This window comes from Crinia signifera, chromosome 4 (genome assembly GCF_055691185.1).
Source record: "Crinia signifera chromosome 4, ASM5569118v1, whole genome shotgun sequence".
NCBI lineage: Eukaryota > Metazoa > Chordata > Amphibia > Anura > Myobatrachidae > Crinia > Crinia signifera.
Window position 1 is genome coordinate 104,800,614 of NC_139220.1, and position 17,138 is coordinate 104,817,751.

General features: G+C 41.8%; 1 protein-coding gene across 4 annotated transcripts in view; it reads right to left on the reverse strand.

The window, feature by feature from the left end:
* Window positions 1-17,138, reverse strand: part of UNC5A (unc-5 netrin receptor A) — a 307,237-nt gene that overhangs the window by 60,232 nt on the left and 229,867 nt on the right. For all 4 annotated transcript variants that reach the window (XM_083182136.1, XM_083182133.1, XM_083182135.1 and 1 more), the window contains one exon: window positions 6,360-6,463. In XM_083182136.1, the coding sequence (XP_083038262.1) occupies window positions 6,360-6,463 (104 nt within the window). The remainder of the gene's footprint in view (window positions 1-6,359; window positions 6,464-17,138) is intronic.

A 17,138-nucleotide genomic window follows, 5' to 3' on the forward strand; every position in this document is an offset into this window, starting at 1 on the left:
CGCTCTTATCCATTCAACTATCTTAGAATCCAATCCCAAGCTTTCAAGTTTATTTAACAGTCTGCGATGTGGGACCCCTTATCACCCCTTAAAGAGATTTGGGCCCCTTGGTTAAGATTCCATAACCTCCCACCCCCCTTTTCAGCAGGTATATGAATATAAAGTAATGGGAGAAAGGGAAGATAAGTGAAAAATTAGATAAGGAACTGATTAGCTAGTCCCATGTTTTGTTTCCACATGTTAGGCATAGATATTGTGTCAGCGCTGATATGTATTAGTTAAATTAATGTGAATGTATAGATTAGTTGTACTGTATTTGATTCTTCCCAGTACACTCCCCCCCCCCTTTTTCTTTCTTTCTCTTTCTTCCTTCTCTTCCCTTAATGTATTCACGATAAGATTTATATAAAAGCACATGTATACAAGCTGTATTAAATGTAAAAAACGCTAATAAACAATTATAAAAAAGAAAAAAGAAACAACCGGTCATATTTGTACTATTTGCTGACACATATATATGGCCAAAAAATACATAGCCGCTTAAGTCAAAATAATAACCATTAAAAAGAGAAATGTGTAAAAATGCAAATATGTAGTATCCATATTGCGTTAAAATTGTGCGTGTCATATGTTTTATGTGTTTACAATTGTGTTCACTCCAGCTTACATTTTCCTAATCTTTACCAGCAGTATGTATGGGTATGGATCATTGAACAGACATCAACTAGGTCGGCAAACATTAGGACGACACCACCTGGTCGACATGCATGAAGGTCGACATGACTGAATGTCGACATGGGTTAGATCGACATGGTCATTAGGTCGACATGCATTAGGTCAACATGGGGAAGGTCGACAGTCAAACGGTCGACATGGGGTTTTTCACTTTTTATTTGTCCCGAATGTTGACACAGTCAACACGGACACTGAAACGTAGCACCGCTGCGCTCGCCATGCTCGGCACACTATTTTATTCTCCCACCATGCCCTAGAAGATGGTAGGGCATGAATGTAGGCTCAAAAAACAACAACTTTTTGACTGTTGACCTTCCCCATGTCAACCTAATGACCATGTTGACCTAACCCATATAAACCTTGTCATGTCACCCTTCCTGCATGTCGACCTTCTATCATGTTGACCTTCATGCATATCGACCTAGTGGTGTTGACCTAATGCTTGTTGACCTATTGCTTGTAGACCTAGTGACCGTATCCTGTATGTATGTATCCTAAGGTCAACAACTTTCCCAACACTTGTCTGTACAGTGTATCAAATGTGTTCATAAAACAGTGTAGAACTAAGTTTTGGCATAAAACCCTCTTCAGTGTGTTCATATTAATATTCTGATCGATGTTTTACTCCTACTGCAAACAGCTACCCACACTGCTTAGCAACAACGCGATAATGCCTCGTCTAACAAATGATGTTACCATCATCATGGCTGAATTTGATTTGGTGCTATGATATGCCTCCTTGATAATGTTATTACTTAGTGTGTCACCAGAACCTTAAAGATGGCCAGATCGATGTCAGAGCCTTTGGCTGTTTATCATGTATCACTAAAACATAATTTTTATTGATTATATATTTGAGTCAGAGTTCTAATTCCTTGCTCTCCATTAGTGAGCCAGGCAGAGCACGTTCTTACAGTTATACAGTTTTTCCTGTGCTCTTTAAGTTTTATTTGCTGTGCACCAGGGTCTGTATATTATAGTAGTAATAATGTCGGCATATTCTGAAAGAAAAATGACATTGAAAATGCATATTTATCTTTTATTCATAAAAGAAGCCTTTTTCATAAACAACCCGAATGTATATATTTATATGGTGTATAGATCACTACTGCCAATACTAAAGTCTAGCAAAATAAAAAGGAGTCCCAAACTTTTACTTTATTACTTTATATAAGCTTAACTGTACCAAAGTAGATTAATGAACGTCTTCTTTTTCATATACTCTAACTGGAAATGTGTGGTTCGGTTCTAGAGAAATCCAAATACACCCAAAGAACCAAAACACAGTCTGGCTATCCCAAGGAGATCCATTCTGAGTCCCAGTTCAGATCTTCCTATGGTTCAGAATTTCAATTCTGGCTTGCAAAAATTATATTAAACTGTCAACTATCTATTTTTATTGAATTTTTTTTATTGTTTTTTTTTTTTTTTTTAAAGCAATTTTAACTGAAAAACATTGATGTTCTATGTGGTCATTTATATAGAAAACAATGCTCATAAATCGAATGAATATAGTTTTGCTTGGGCTACATCAATTGGCTCATGAGTTTTCTTTAGATTGGTGGAAATATAGATTTCAAAACGCTAAGTATGAACCAATTATTAGAATGACTTGAAAATTTCCATGAATACTCCTGGAGCAATGGAATTTTGTCTGGCAAATTAAAAAAAAAATAGCAAAATTGTACCGTAATTAGCAAACTTCTGTTCTGGAGCTTCACGAGCGGAGTGCAATTCCTCGGTAATGAGGCACTTAGACGCAGAGTAATGGGAACTGCATTTACTCCGCATTTTTATTACAACTGTCCTGTGCTGTGCGCATGTCACATCTTTTAATTAGCATACCACAGAAAGTCGCAGCAATGTATGAGGGCCTTATCTAGTTCAACAACTATTGGGTGATAAAGACGAACTACCATTAGAAAGTCATACAAGTGTAAAACTCAAAGAATGCAAAAGCTACCATAAAGGCAACGTTACTGCTTAAACTTTCTCACCATCTTGTAATTAATTAATTAATATCTTCTTAGACTTGTTCTTACCACTACATTCATATGTGTGTGAGCTTTCCAAATGGTTTTACACACGTTTGTTCTAAAATATTCAAAATTTGTAATGGTTTTATTATTTTGTTTGTTCTTTTCACTTTGCCTAGAATTTTTCTTTTTGAGCAGTAGTTTGGATTGACAGACCTTCAAATTCTTTTCTGATTCTGATTCCTTTCCTGCATCTCAAAAAGGCTTTGTTGTACCTATTTAATAGGACATCCAGGACCAAAGATTATTACAGGGAAAATCTTACCCAGGGCATAAAGAGGTCATGCAGAGGTGGGGGAAATCATTTCTCTATGCCACCTATGTATACCTCCTCCCCCCCCCCCATAGGCAGTGACAGGGACAGTGGTATGGTTTTTGGCATCCCCCTGCAAACTAGAATGCTTTTCTGTGAGATTTACTGTGCAGGGCCAATGTGGAGGTTAATATGTTCCACCTCACCACTAGAGGTGGTGGAACTAAGTTACACCCCGTTCCCCCTAACTTTAACCACTGATCTTACCATATTTTGGCATAAAAATAGCTATACCCAAATTACTGTGAGATCAGACAGTACAGATGCAATTGTATTATCCAGGTCACCTTAATTTTGAAGGTAGTGCTAAGCATGAACATCAAGTTTTGATAATGCTATAAATGTTCGTAAACCATAGAGCAACTGTAGAGGAAATCACGCTCTAAGGCAGACTTCCTCCTTTTCAAATGTATTATCTCATCCTGCATTGCTGCCCTCTACCTCTCTAAACAATCCTATTTCAAGAACCTCATTTTTCAAACAACAGGATCTCTTTCTCAACTCAACTCTGCCCTTGATTTTGCTGCCTACTGAACATCTAAAATTGACCCCATACTGTAAATCATGGCATCAAATCCCATCAGACCCTCAGCAACCAGTCCCCTCCTTTCCCGGACAATTACTCTTTATCCACCATACCAACTTTATTTTCCCCTGTATCTTGAGACATAGTGATGGCCCTCATCCAGTCCTTCCTCTGTACACCTCCCCACTTAACCTTATTCCTGCCATTTCCACTACCTCTCAACTTCTGCCTGCTCCCATCTTGCCCACCTACTTAATCGCTCCCTCTCATCAGACACTGTTCCCTCTACCTTCAATCATGCATTTGTCTTCCTTATTCTTAAAAAAACAAACATTGATCCTAACACTCTACCGAACCATCCCTTTTGCCTCCTAATTTCTTGAGTGTAATGTAATGTCTGAAACTGCCCTACATAGACTATTTATACTCAAAACTCCCTACAATGCCACCTAGTTCTTAGTTTTCTCCCACCCTGATGCTTCTGGTAATATGTTCCCAACTCAATGTGTAGGGAGGGGGCATGGGGGGGGGGGGTGATTCTTAAAGGATTTGGCCACAACATAAAACTGAGTCAAACTGAGTCAACAGTGTGATTCAAGCCACTGCTGCTAGCAATTGTGCTGCCAAGAGCATGTTAATTAATACAGTCAAACAGTAAAATTACTATTTTGGTAATATTCTACAACAATTACTAGAAATGGGCTCACTATCTGGATGTTATGTGGGTAAGCCTTGACCTATGCAGACTGACCATAGTCTATTATCATCATGAGTCTCATCACAGTTGGATTTCACAGTAGCATGCAGGGGGCATCTACATCCTACAGTCACCTCCTCCATTTGCAGTTCATTAGTATGGCATAGCTACTTCTCTGCGACTGTGCAATTCCTAACATATAAGAATCAGGCCCTGAATCCACCATAGTAAAGTGCTAGTACTATACGCTCTATTACAGGCAATTTATGGGGTAAAAACATGCCTTCCAATTAAATCTTTAACTTTAGTTTGTCAATATTTGGCCAGGTTATGGTTTATAAGCAACATGAAATGTTTTCAGTCTAGCCAGTGACTACTTAGCATACAGTATAACATGGGAGCTGACAGGGTGGTCAGTAGATGACATCAGTAGTATCAGCTAAGGCAGAGTTTTTCAACTACTGTGCCATGGCACACTAGTGTGCCTTGAGTTGTTCTCAAGTGTTCCACCAGGTCTAGAGATGTCCAGTTTACAGCCACAAGTTCAACTGTTATTCACTTATCTCTTGTTTTCATGCAATGGTCAATGTATTTTATTTTTGTTACCTGTGGGGAATAGTTTGATCTTTTTTTCATATGGGAACCGATGGCTTTGTTTGGTTTCCTGTAGATGTCAATGTGTTTTTCCCTGTGGGGGACTGATGGTGTGCCTTGGCAATATTAAATTCTTGTTTGGTTTTCCCGCGAGTTGAAAATGGTTGAAAAGCACTGAGCTTAATGTATGTGAGAATGGGACCAGTAAGTCAGGTGGTAAGGTGTTTTCCCTTAGGATTTCTGTTTTCTTTTTTTATTTTAAGTATTACTGGTGATTAGATTTCCAATTTCACTTTCACGGAATCCATGTACAATTTCCTAGCATGGAGTGGAGGAGATTACAAGCAGCCTCATGATGCAGTTCAGTACTGTTGTTGTGACCTTTTTGGTTTGGTCATTAGCTGTAGCTCTCTCCATCGGTATGAAGCCAGCCCTGAGTGTGGAAATAATACTGAAAGTTGAAGCTAAAGGCCTCCTTCAAGATCTATGGTAAGATGCAGCTAAAATGGTATTCTGTATTTGTTTTGAGTCTGTTCAGTAGGCGAGAGTCTAGTGAGACATCCTGCAGTTCAGGTTATTGTTCAGAGTAGCAGGGCTAATTGGTTTATGTTCTGTTTATGTTCTGTTGTGAATAAAAAATAATACGTTTCTGCTGCTAAAACCATAATAAGGCACAGGACGTGTCCTATCAGCATCATAATACAGGTATGAATTGTCTCATAAACTGTATAAAGCCAATTAACCTACCACTGCATTTGAGCTCCATTATAAAAATATAGCAGTTTATCATACATTTGTGTAGGCCTTTATATACACTTTTTTTATATGAAGCCATACTGTGGTGCCTACATATTGCTTTTGCTAATTGAGCTAATTGACTAGTCACATATCACTGTTTGTTTTTATCAATTAACTATAATCAACAACAATAAAAACCCAGAGGATCTTGTGTTTGTATTTCATTATATGTCTTCTCCACTTTTTTTTATCTGTGTCTATCTCTTGTCATTGCTTTCTGTGTTTTATGAAAATGTCTTTTTATATTGTCGCTGTATTATTATGTCAACGCATTTTTAGAGAGAGAAACAAAACACACAGATAATTTTAAGTACACACATCAAAGCAATAGTGTCAGAGCAGACTATACATTGTAAATGGTAATTAACTCCCTGCGCCGTATGCCCTTAAACACTGACAGCCTTTTATAAATTCACAAGTTGTTTGTGCCTATCTGATCCCTGATAGCGCACGGCAGAATGTTTACATAATTATATGCATAATCTATATTACGCTGCCTGCTACAAAAGCAGATAATGTCAGATGTAAAGTTGGATCTGAGGTGATATGTGACAGAGGAACAGGATTAAACGAATTCTCCCACACTCCCCTTGACAACTAGTTATGTGTAAGGGATGCACACAGAGGAGTAATGTTTGGTGACACTTTTGCAGCACTCACCTCTGCAGGAGGAATCCCCTCAGGTGGTTGACAAAGCAAAGTCACTTCCTGATCCAGAAACACTTCCCTTGATAATGGCTCCTTCTCAAAGTTCTTCCTGAGATCTTAGCCATGAAAAAGAAAACAAATGAAAATGATATAGCGGAGCTAAAAATATGAATATCTAAATAAGACATGTACAAACAATAGCAGGTCATTTAGCAGCACAGTGTTTCCGGAAAAGACTGGAACCAAGGAATATACAATAGCATCTACCGGCTCTGTGTTGCAGCTCCTGCCAGCTCTGTATAAGCAGACATTACAGGCTGACAGTGATAGAGTGTGACAGAGAAGGCTGTATACACGGTGCCTTCCCCTCCCCTTGGGGTACGCAGGTCTAAAATAAGCTGGATTCCACATTCATTTAGCCTGTTCATGTACATTTTTGTTTCTCATTCCTGCTTCCAGCTCACACGGCAGGATTGCTAGTGACAGAAATTGATGTGGGATGCACAGTCCCCAATAGCACAGCTATACTGGCACCCTGTGGCAAGATGCACCAGCTCAGAAATAACAAGGGCCACCTCTTTGCTCACCTGTCTTCTCTCGTTTGTTTTTAGTAGTGTAAAAGGAACCTGACAACCATGTTTTGGGCAAAGAAAATGCTTGCTAGTGTTTACTGTGGGGAAAGAGCAGACACCAGGCACTGGGATTATCAGCAGCCACATGCCTTTGTGAAACACCTAATTTTATGCTTTTAAGATAAGCAGTTAGAAGCCATTATGTGGGCACGCATCCAGGGGAAATGACAATTTGCAGGGCAGATGAGTGAGGTGACACAGACGCAGTGACATGGCAACACAGCAAGAACTCTACTGCATTCTGGGATATATCTGTTGATGCCAAGGCAGGGCAAGCTACAGTATCACCCATTTCTAGCGGGCATACATAACATCAGTATGAACCAATTGCCAATGATGTGCAGAATGGCGCAGAGACCATGAACGATGTATAAATCAGTACATACCCAATATTGAATTAGGGTGAAAATATAAAAGTAGGTACTTGTTTCCCTAGCACGGCGCCCATCGCATACCATACTTAGCGATGCGATGCGTGCAATGCGATATTCATGTTAAATTAACAGGAGTGCTTCTACAATGAAATATTGCATAGCATTGCATGCCAGCAAATGGCATGCGATGCGATGCGATTTTTAATTGTACAAGCACCCTGATGGGTGCTTACAATGTTAAATGCCCCCACCATTGTCAACGCCACCCCCACTATCAACGCCATCTATATAATTAACTATCCCACAAAAAATGTCACATGTAACTACAGTATCTTGTAGTGTTTTCCTATATTCACACTAAGGGGGTTATTCTGAAACATTGCATTCCCCCGTGCACATGGGGGACTGATGCTGGGCCTATGTGCATGTGCAGGCGAATTTCTGTGCATGGGCATATGCCAGGTGCATGCCGCCACGGTGAATAGACTGTTCTTTGGGCACATGCACCCAAGACTGCGTGCAGGGGCGGCGGCGGATAGTCACGTCCATGGGAATGCCCAGTGTTGTCATGGGAACGCCCATGAAACGCTGGGTTTCATGGGCGTTCCCATGACAACACTGGGATATCCAATGGTAATCAACCCGTGACGTGGGTGCCAGAGGCAGACAGCTGACATCACCAGATGTCAGATGCCCGCCCATTTCCTGGCGAATGTGCACGCATATCTAAGTGACCTAAGAGTCACTTTAGATATGCGTGCACTCACCGCATCATTCGACGGTCAGCGACCATCGAATGACGTGGGAGTGCCCCTCTTGGCCTGCAAATGGTTTATGTTAAACCTCTATTCGCAGGCCATGCGCTTACACGTCCTGTGAGGGGAGGCAGGCGTACTGACATTGGGCGGGGTCTGGTGGGCTCACAGGACTGCCTAAATTCACAAACAATATGTTTCAGGATTGTAGCAACTGTTGAAGGCCTCAAAAAAGAGTTGAGCAAATCATGAAGAGATCTGTAACAAGGACATTCTACACAAAATGGTCAACTGTCAGAAGGTCTATGAACAATAATTTTATTGACCCGTGATTGTAATTTTAACCAGAGCTGTGACAAGTCTCTTTCAGAAAACATCTCCCACACATATGAGTGCTCAATGTCAGTGCCGGGATAAAAGAAGGCAAGGGGACACTGAGTAGGGAATACATTGTTACTGACAGGATAACGGTTAATATGTATTATTCCAATTTGTGATGATTAACTTATTTTTTGCTAGAGGAACGGCAAGTGATAAATGCTATATTTAAATGCATCAAACAAGTGCTTTATGAAATAATTTTAAGTCTCCATAGAAACTACATTTTCTGGGAATGGTTTCTAAAATTGTACTGCATCTAGTTAGTTATTTCTACTGAAGAAGTTGGTTTCTGATGACTTTACCTGGAAAGCATTGCATACTGTACCATACCTGTCAGATGTTTTTCATTAAGGTTGTACTCTACATGTTTAATAGCACAAACTAGAGAAACTAAAACCTTTAATTAGCCTGATATAACAAGGCTATTACTGGGAATTCAAAATAATGTGCTGTAAGCGTTTGGGTAGTCAAAATTGTGTTTTATCTTCAGCAGCCTCAATGTGCACAGGAATCATGCTGAGATGGACGTATATGTGACCATAAAAGAAAGCACTGAAAATAATGTATGAAGGCCATATGCTTAAACAGAGATATATGAAGATGCCTCCAGCTCTGCACCAGTAACCTATGTCAGATTTACACCACTCAGATCCAAGCAGTTCTTACATCCAACCAGGTCATAAACACAATAAAAGTTATTTAGCATTTGCTTTAACAGCAAAAAATGTAGTTGCTGTCATGCTTAAATAACAGAAAAAACCTCTATTTATCAGCAGATATAGGGGTAAATTTACTAAGATGGGAGATCTATTGAAGATGGGATGTTGCCTATAGCAACCAATCATATTCTACTTATTTTGTTATTTAGCAAATTCTAGAAGATAATAGAATCTGATTGGTTCAATAGAATGCCCATATAAGTAAATGTACCCCATAATCTTTCTTCATGTGTGCAAATAAAAATAAAAAGAAAGTATTTATAAATATACCATAACATACACAATCATTGAAAGAGGAAGTGAATCTACAACCATCTAATGTGGTCCGATTTCTCGGCCTTAACCCTTTGAGTGCCAACATCTCTGTGAGAGATGTTCAAAATATCTGCTAAATATGCCAGCATAGCTCACATTTAGTATATAAATTCAAATGAGAAATTTTGTGTAAAAAAGGATTATATTTCCTATACAGGTCATTATGATGAATAAAAATGATTGCTTGGCACCTATTTTGACAAATTAATTTGGCAATTAAAGGGATAAGGCAGGTTTAAATAATCGACCCTTACCACTTTATAACTTGCCTGCTTTCATGCTTTTTTTTACCACTCTAATAAAGAGCCCCTCATGTACCTTTATATTGCACAGTGCACCCCTCATGCCCATATATGCCATCTCAGAGCCCCTTATGTCCACTCTATGCAGCCTTCCTGATAATTCAGGGGTTCCCAACTTTAGTCCCCAAGGCACACCAAACCTTGGTACACAGATGGTCAGGCTTGATTTGTTGACCGATCCACTGATTTGCCAAATGCTAGGCACAAACGATAATAATGCTCATACACATTTACCAACATATATGGCTACAGGAGCAAGTAGAGACAACATTGTTGGCGGTTCCAGGTCGGGCATATGAGGCGATTGGTGGGTCAGTCGTATAGACAGCCAAATGTACCAATTTAACTGCAAGATGTCATTCATAAGTACAGTACACTCAATGCACTCTGCAATATGTCATTCATTGGCTGTTTGAATTACATATTGGGTACTTATGTATTATCTGGGCTGCCGATTTTTTGATTGTGTGCCTTAACTTAAGGCATACAATCAGTGCGATGCGATATCGCATCACATGCGACCATATCGCATGCGATGCGATGCGATGGACCCGATTTTTCCATAGGATTCAATGTTAAAATGGACTGAGTCCATTTTAACATGGAATTCAATGGGAAAAGGGGTCCTTTTCATACCCCTACTATCCAAGTGGGCATGGAGTTGGATATAAACCTGTGGCGAGCGTAGCGAGCCACCGAGCCCGAAGCGTGGCGAGCGAAGTGAGCCCCGCGAGGGGACGGTATTCTGTGTCCCCTCATGGGGCTCGCTACGCACGCCACGCTTCGGGCTCGGTGGCTCGCTACGCTCGCCACAGGTTTATATCCAACTCCATGCCCACTTGGATAGTAGGGGTATGAAAAGGACCCCTTTTCCCATTGAATTCCATGTTAAAATGGACTCAGTCCATTTTAACATTGAATCCTATGGAAAAATCGGGTCCATCGCATCGCATCGCATGCGATATGGTCGTATGCGATGCTATGCGATGGACCCGATTTCAAAATCGGCAGCCCAGATACTACATAAGTACCACATATTGCATAATGTTTACCCAGCCTAACAATCCATGTTTTAAGGAAAGCTATACTTGAGCACAGGTGACTTCATTTGTACCTCTGTGATTGTGATTAAACCATTTGTAATTAAGCATGGATATCCTTAAAACCTGGACTGTTGCACCTGGAGGTGCACCTTTAGGACTGAGGTTGTAAACCACTGAATTAGCAGGAAGGCTGTATAGAATACGGAATCTATCTGGCATTGGGCAAGATGTACTAAGCTTGAAAAGTGATAAAATGGAGAGTGATAAACAGCCAGCCAATCAGCTCCTGCCTGACATGTCACAGGCTGTGTTTGAATAATGACAGGAAGGAGCTCATTGGCTGGCTGTTTATCACTCTCCATTTTATCACTTTTGAAGTTTAGTACATCTCGCCCATAATCTGTAGAATGCTTAGAAATTTCAGAGGCACAACCCATTGTGATCAATCTATGCAGTTCTTCATACAGATGCGGGCCTGGTTCAGATGTGGTTGAATGGAACATTACTGCTGCATACATGAGAGCGGGAGCAATGCTCAGTCAGATATGGTAATGCAGCATTATGCGCCTGACATAAGTAAATGCCTCAAAGATGCAGCATCGGTCACTTGTGGCACCATTGGCCAGCTGCTGTTGCCACCCCCTCCCTATATAAACTGTCAATCACTTGATGCTTGCTGGATGGATCCCGCCACTGTACGCATCAAGCTCATGTGGTGCTTGGGAATCAGCATAAGCCATCCCACATTCTTAAGACTCCTGTGATACTTGCCAATCGGAACCCGGGGGCAGGCTTAGGGAGAGTATGTGAAGGCTTATGCTGAGTCCCGGGTGATGCATGATGTCTGCCAATCCCCAGGGGATCCATTTGGCACATGTATTACATACATGATAGCACATATGTGTATATATGCTTAACAATCCTCCTTGCACTACGTGGTTTGTGCTGCAGCTCAGGTGGCCTGGCGCACATAAAACAGGAAACCCCCTCCTCTTTCCAGGTCCACCTTCTGGCTATGCCCACTGTGTGTTTCCTCCCCCTGCACCCTTGTGAGGCAGCAGAGCAGGACTTACTAAAGGCCCCCATACATTAGGCCGACTTGTCCTTAAGACAAGTCGGACCCAATTCTCCTGTGAGCCGCCTGGGAGCTCCCCAGGAGGCTCACACACAATTTGGCACTTGATGAGCCAAATTTGACATGTGATAAATCGCTTGCGATTTATCAATTGTCGGGGCGCAGGGGGCGCAGTGGGGCGGGCAGCGGGTCCCTGAGCGCCGGGGAGTGCTGACCTGGCCGGGCGGTGATGTTCATATATATCAGCAGCGCTGCGGGAGTCGGTAGGGGACGTGGTGCCGGGTGCGGCGAGTCCTGCTTGCTGACCTGGCCGGGCATGTGATAACAAATAGCATTAGCGGGGATGGGACTAGGGATGGGTAATCATATGATGTTTCATCGGTAACATCGGATTTATGGTTCCAATGTTCGATGTTTAACCCTGCAATGTTGAGGATCCAATGTTTCATCAACATCGCTAGATTTCTCCCCCGATGTTTTTCTCAATCTTCCAATATTTTTTCTTTTGTGTGTCAATGGGGGAGATTCTCTAAGAATCTCCGCCCCCCTTCGTCGCCCATCGCATTTATAATTATCGCATATGTTCTAACATATGCGATAATTATAGCAAAGGACAGCCAATCAGAGAACGGCCGGTCATTTGACAGGTATTTTAAAAATCTAATAGCCGCCACTGCGCGTCCCATCCCCGCTGCTGCTATTTGTGATCACATGCGCGGCCAGGTCAGCCAGCAGCACTCGCCGCACCCGGCACCCGGCACCACGTCCCCTCCCGACTCCCGCAGCGCTGCTGATATATATGAACATCACCGCCCGGCCAGGTCAGCACTCCCCGGCGCTCAGGGACCCGCTGCCCGCTCCACTGCTCCCCCGGTGTCTGCATGCCTATGCCTGTCAGGTGGGCAGGCATATGCATACAGGGAGGTCGGACGTGATCGTATGTACTGACCGTCCGACCTCCCTGATCCGGTCCGATGCGCACGGGACCGCGCATCGGATCAGATCAGATATCACACACCTGCGATTTTGGGCCGATTTCACCCGATTATCGGCACAAAGTGCCGAAATCGGATGAAATCGTCCCAAAATCGGATAGTGTATGGGGGCCTTTACACTTCTTTGGCAGGACCCAGTCTCTTCTAAGGCAGAGTGAGGACAGATTCTGCTCATCTCTAGGCTCTCCCACCAGCAGCAGTGCAGCAGCTGAGATTATTATGTAGAGGTAGGGACCTGTTACTGTGGGCGGGGATGTGGCGTATTACTATTCAGAGATAGGAACCTGATACTGATGGCAGGGATCAGGGATGTGGGGATTGCTATTCTGCACATTGGCAGAGACAGGGATACATACAGCCGTCAGTCAGAATAATGACGCTGGCCTCCCTTTGGAGTGAATCCCAACAAAGGTCAGGTAAGTATACTAACCTTCCCCCTGGCTGCCCCCAACCCTTTTGGTCCCTCCATGCAGCCTAACTCTAACCACGGGGGAATTTAGGGGTGAGGTTGCCCTAGGCAGAGCTGTTAGGGAACACCCCTTGCCTAATGTTTCTATTTTCATTTAATGGTCCTCATTTGATGTTAGCCAATAAAATAATAAAAAAGCCACATAGAATAATATTTTTTGATTATGTATACATATTTACTAAGTAGGACAGATTGCAGGGCAGCATGTGCATGTCCTACCCATTTACACTCCACCAAAGATGGCATATGGTGCAATGCAGAGAAAATATTTTGCACTTACTGGGAGGTTTTGGGTTGGCAGTACCAGGGCCGGATTATAATGGGGGCACAAGGGGTCAGTGCCCCTGGGCCCCCCTCTAGCTAGGGGCCCCCTGTGGGTTGGCATTTATTTTTTTAGCTACAGGTTTTGTGCATGGGAGTGGGGTAGTGCTGCAGCTTCACCTATCTGCCAATGTGACAATGATTAATGGTGCTGAGCATCGGGAGCCAAGTGTGCAGTGCATTACTGGGAGTTGACTAAGTCCCATGACACTTTGCACCAGAGGGCAGAGGCTGAGACGTTTGTGCTAAACTCTGATTGGTGGAGCTCATTACATGCTTCTCAGGCCCATGGATAACAGCAGCAGCAGCCTAGTCATGGGAGGATTTTTAATCAGAGGCAGCACTGGGACTGTGAGGTCTCCTATAGAGTAAGGTGCAGAGAGACAAACACAGGATTTTCATGTGGTATGTATGTATGTGTGTATGTGTGTGTGTGTGTATATATATATATATATATATATATATATATATATATATATATATATATGTGTATCCCCTAAAGTTAACCATTGACCAAGTTTATACTGCCTTCACTCTGTGTTTTGACAGTGTAATATTCCCCCATGCAGTTTGCGGCCAGTAATGACAAGTGCAAGGGGGCCCCCCTGTCTAAAGTGCCCCGGGCCCCCCGAAGGCTTAATCTGGCACTGGGCAGTACCAAAACAAGCATCCAAGTGCTGCCCCCTAAACAAGTGCCAGCACCTGCTTCCGTGTCTCATGTACCTAATTGTAAATTCACCACTGATCCTAACCCCGCTCCAACAGCCATAGCCTAACCCCCGTATCCCACTGCCTAAACCTAACATCCCAGCCAGCAGCTTGGCCTTTGTGGGAGCTTAGGGGCAAAAGCTACACAGGAATGTTAGGGGCGTTATTAGGCTTTTTGTCCCTACACTTTTTTGGGGAAAAATGTATTGCTTGTTATCAATGGTGTGAAACCATCTGGTTCTCCCGCATACATGGAAAATGTATTCAACATTGGTCATTGGTTTTGAATCATTCATATTGATGACTATCCCCAACCCTTCCTATTTTTTCTCTGTTGTGTGTTTGAATTTACTGCATTAGTTTAGCTCACTCAAGCAAAAATAATGTGGAATAATACCAAGGAGTTTCCCTTATAATAGGCTTTAAAAATGTTTTGATTTTTTAACAAGTTGGTGTAAACCATGGTTCAGTCAATCTTTTTTTTATAGTAACTACTGTATTAGCTGGGCTAGTGGTTGGGACTGACCCATGGATCTGGTGAATAGCCGAGATGTGCAGAAAGCAGTAATAACCCTTTGGGCGGGTATTCAGAGATGGGCGTTAAGCGTTTTTTAGCTGAATCTGGTCACTTCTTTTTTTCAGATTCGAACTGTTATCGCGTATTCACACATAAATTTTTCACCAGAATCTTATTTTTTTTAATTTTGTAAGTGTTTCGTTTCTTTCGCCAGAATGTAGAATTCTTCATTTCGCGTATTCGTAATTTCAGTGTACATTACACTTTGGAACATGATTTCTCTTATTCACTCTTTTATTTTGGATGCTTTTTCGCTGTTTCTTAGAATGACTTTCGTGATTTTGATTGCGCTTTTTTTCTGCCGCGGTACCATGCCACATTTTCAAATTACTTTTTATTTTTCCATATTTTTATATTAATTTGTTCCTTTAAATGTGTTCCTTTCATTTCTCCAAGTTTCTTTGCTTTAAATTATGCTCTTGAATATATTGTTGATTTTAAAGTATTATTTTATTTGTCCCATGATGCACTGTTCTGTCATGTGATCCATATTTTCACCCAGAATTCAGTTCTTCCCTAGTTTAGACACTCCAGTTTGAGACTAGGGAGTTCACAGCATCTTATAGTTTGCTGGTGTTTTCGGCAAATGGCGTCTCATCACGAGGAGCGAAAAGTTATATAGACTGCGTAGGGAGGGAATGTGGAAAAAAGCAATTCCCTCTTTTCACATTATTGCCCAAATTTCGCGGGAGAAAGAAATTTCACTTTTCAAGTCAGAATAAGCGAAAACTTCGCCTGAGTGAAATCGCTTCGCATGCCGAATGTACCGAAAAGTAAAATACTCGATTTCATCACACTTATCGGACATCTCTGAATACCCCCCTTTTGAGAGATGTTCAAAATATCCGCTAAAATTGGCAGTTGCTCACATTTCTTATATAAATTCAAATAAGAAAAAAAAAATGGTATAAAAAAAATGACATTTCCTATGTAAGGTAAACCATACAGGTCATTATGATGAATAAAAATGTTTGCTTTGCAATTTTCACATTTTATTTGACAAATTCAATTGGCACTCAAAGGGTTGATGATCCTTGTGCTTTTAAGAATTCAGAGCTGTTTTCTCTTGTCATATTCTGTTTAGAAAAGTACTTGAGAAATTCTGATTTACAAAATAAAAGGGCATTGACATTTTTCGAAGCTCAAGAATCATGTTAATTCTTCTATTCATACTGATTACAGGTTGCTTCAATATTTTATTTAAATATCTTAACGTAGGAGGTTATTTAGTAAATGTAAATCAGTAGAGAGATGGTGCATGAGAATCTAAGGTTTAAACAAAGTATGTCAGTTTAAGGAATTAGATGGCTGAAGCATTGCCTATAGCAGCGGTTCCCAACTGGTGGTACGCGTACCCCTGGGGGTACACGGCGGCCCTCTTGGGGGTACGCAGCAGCTTATCCTGTAATGTAGGCAGAATGCTCCCAGCAACTTCTGCGTTAGCCCGCACGGGGATATGCAGCAGGCCGTCCTGTAATGGCTGCAGAAATCAGGCGGGTTGCCGGGGAGATAGAGACGCAGCCGGGTTGTCGGGGAGACGGAGACGCATTGCGTCACCTGATTTTGGAGACCCTCTGGGCCATTCCAAGAGGGTCGGCAAGTATGCTTTGGGGATTGGGTTAAGCTCTGACATAATCAGGCCCAGTCACCACTTTGAGAAAATGCAGCAATTTGTGGGCCTGCATGAGGGATAGAGCTAAAATTGCATAATTTTAGCCCCTCCCTGGTGGCATGCATGTACCGTTCATCATCTCTCCAACCTGCCAGCTTCACTGAAGTGTGGTAGGATGCGGGAGAACTGCCAGCTCTTCCAGGGGTGTACCCGAAAAACATGTAGCCTCCCGCTACTTCCTAAAGAGTATGATGTATAGTATTAGTAGTTGGAAGGCATCCTGGTCCTTGTAGTGCTATTTGGAAAATCCAGGTGAGTTCATTCTTAATTTAGAAATATATAAATGTATGAACTACAGTATTATCATACAGTATAGCAATACACAAAGCTATACTATTTCCATGTAGTGCTAGGACCACCATATCAGAGATGCTATGAAGTGGCCGGTGGTTTAATAATCTCTTTGCAAATATATGCAAATTAGATCTCTAACGCCCTGTACTGTACTATAGA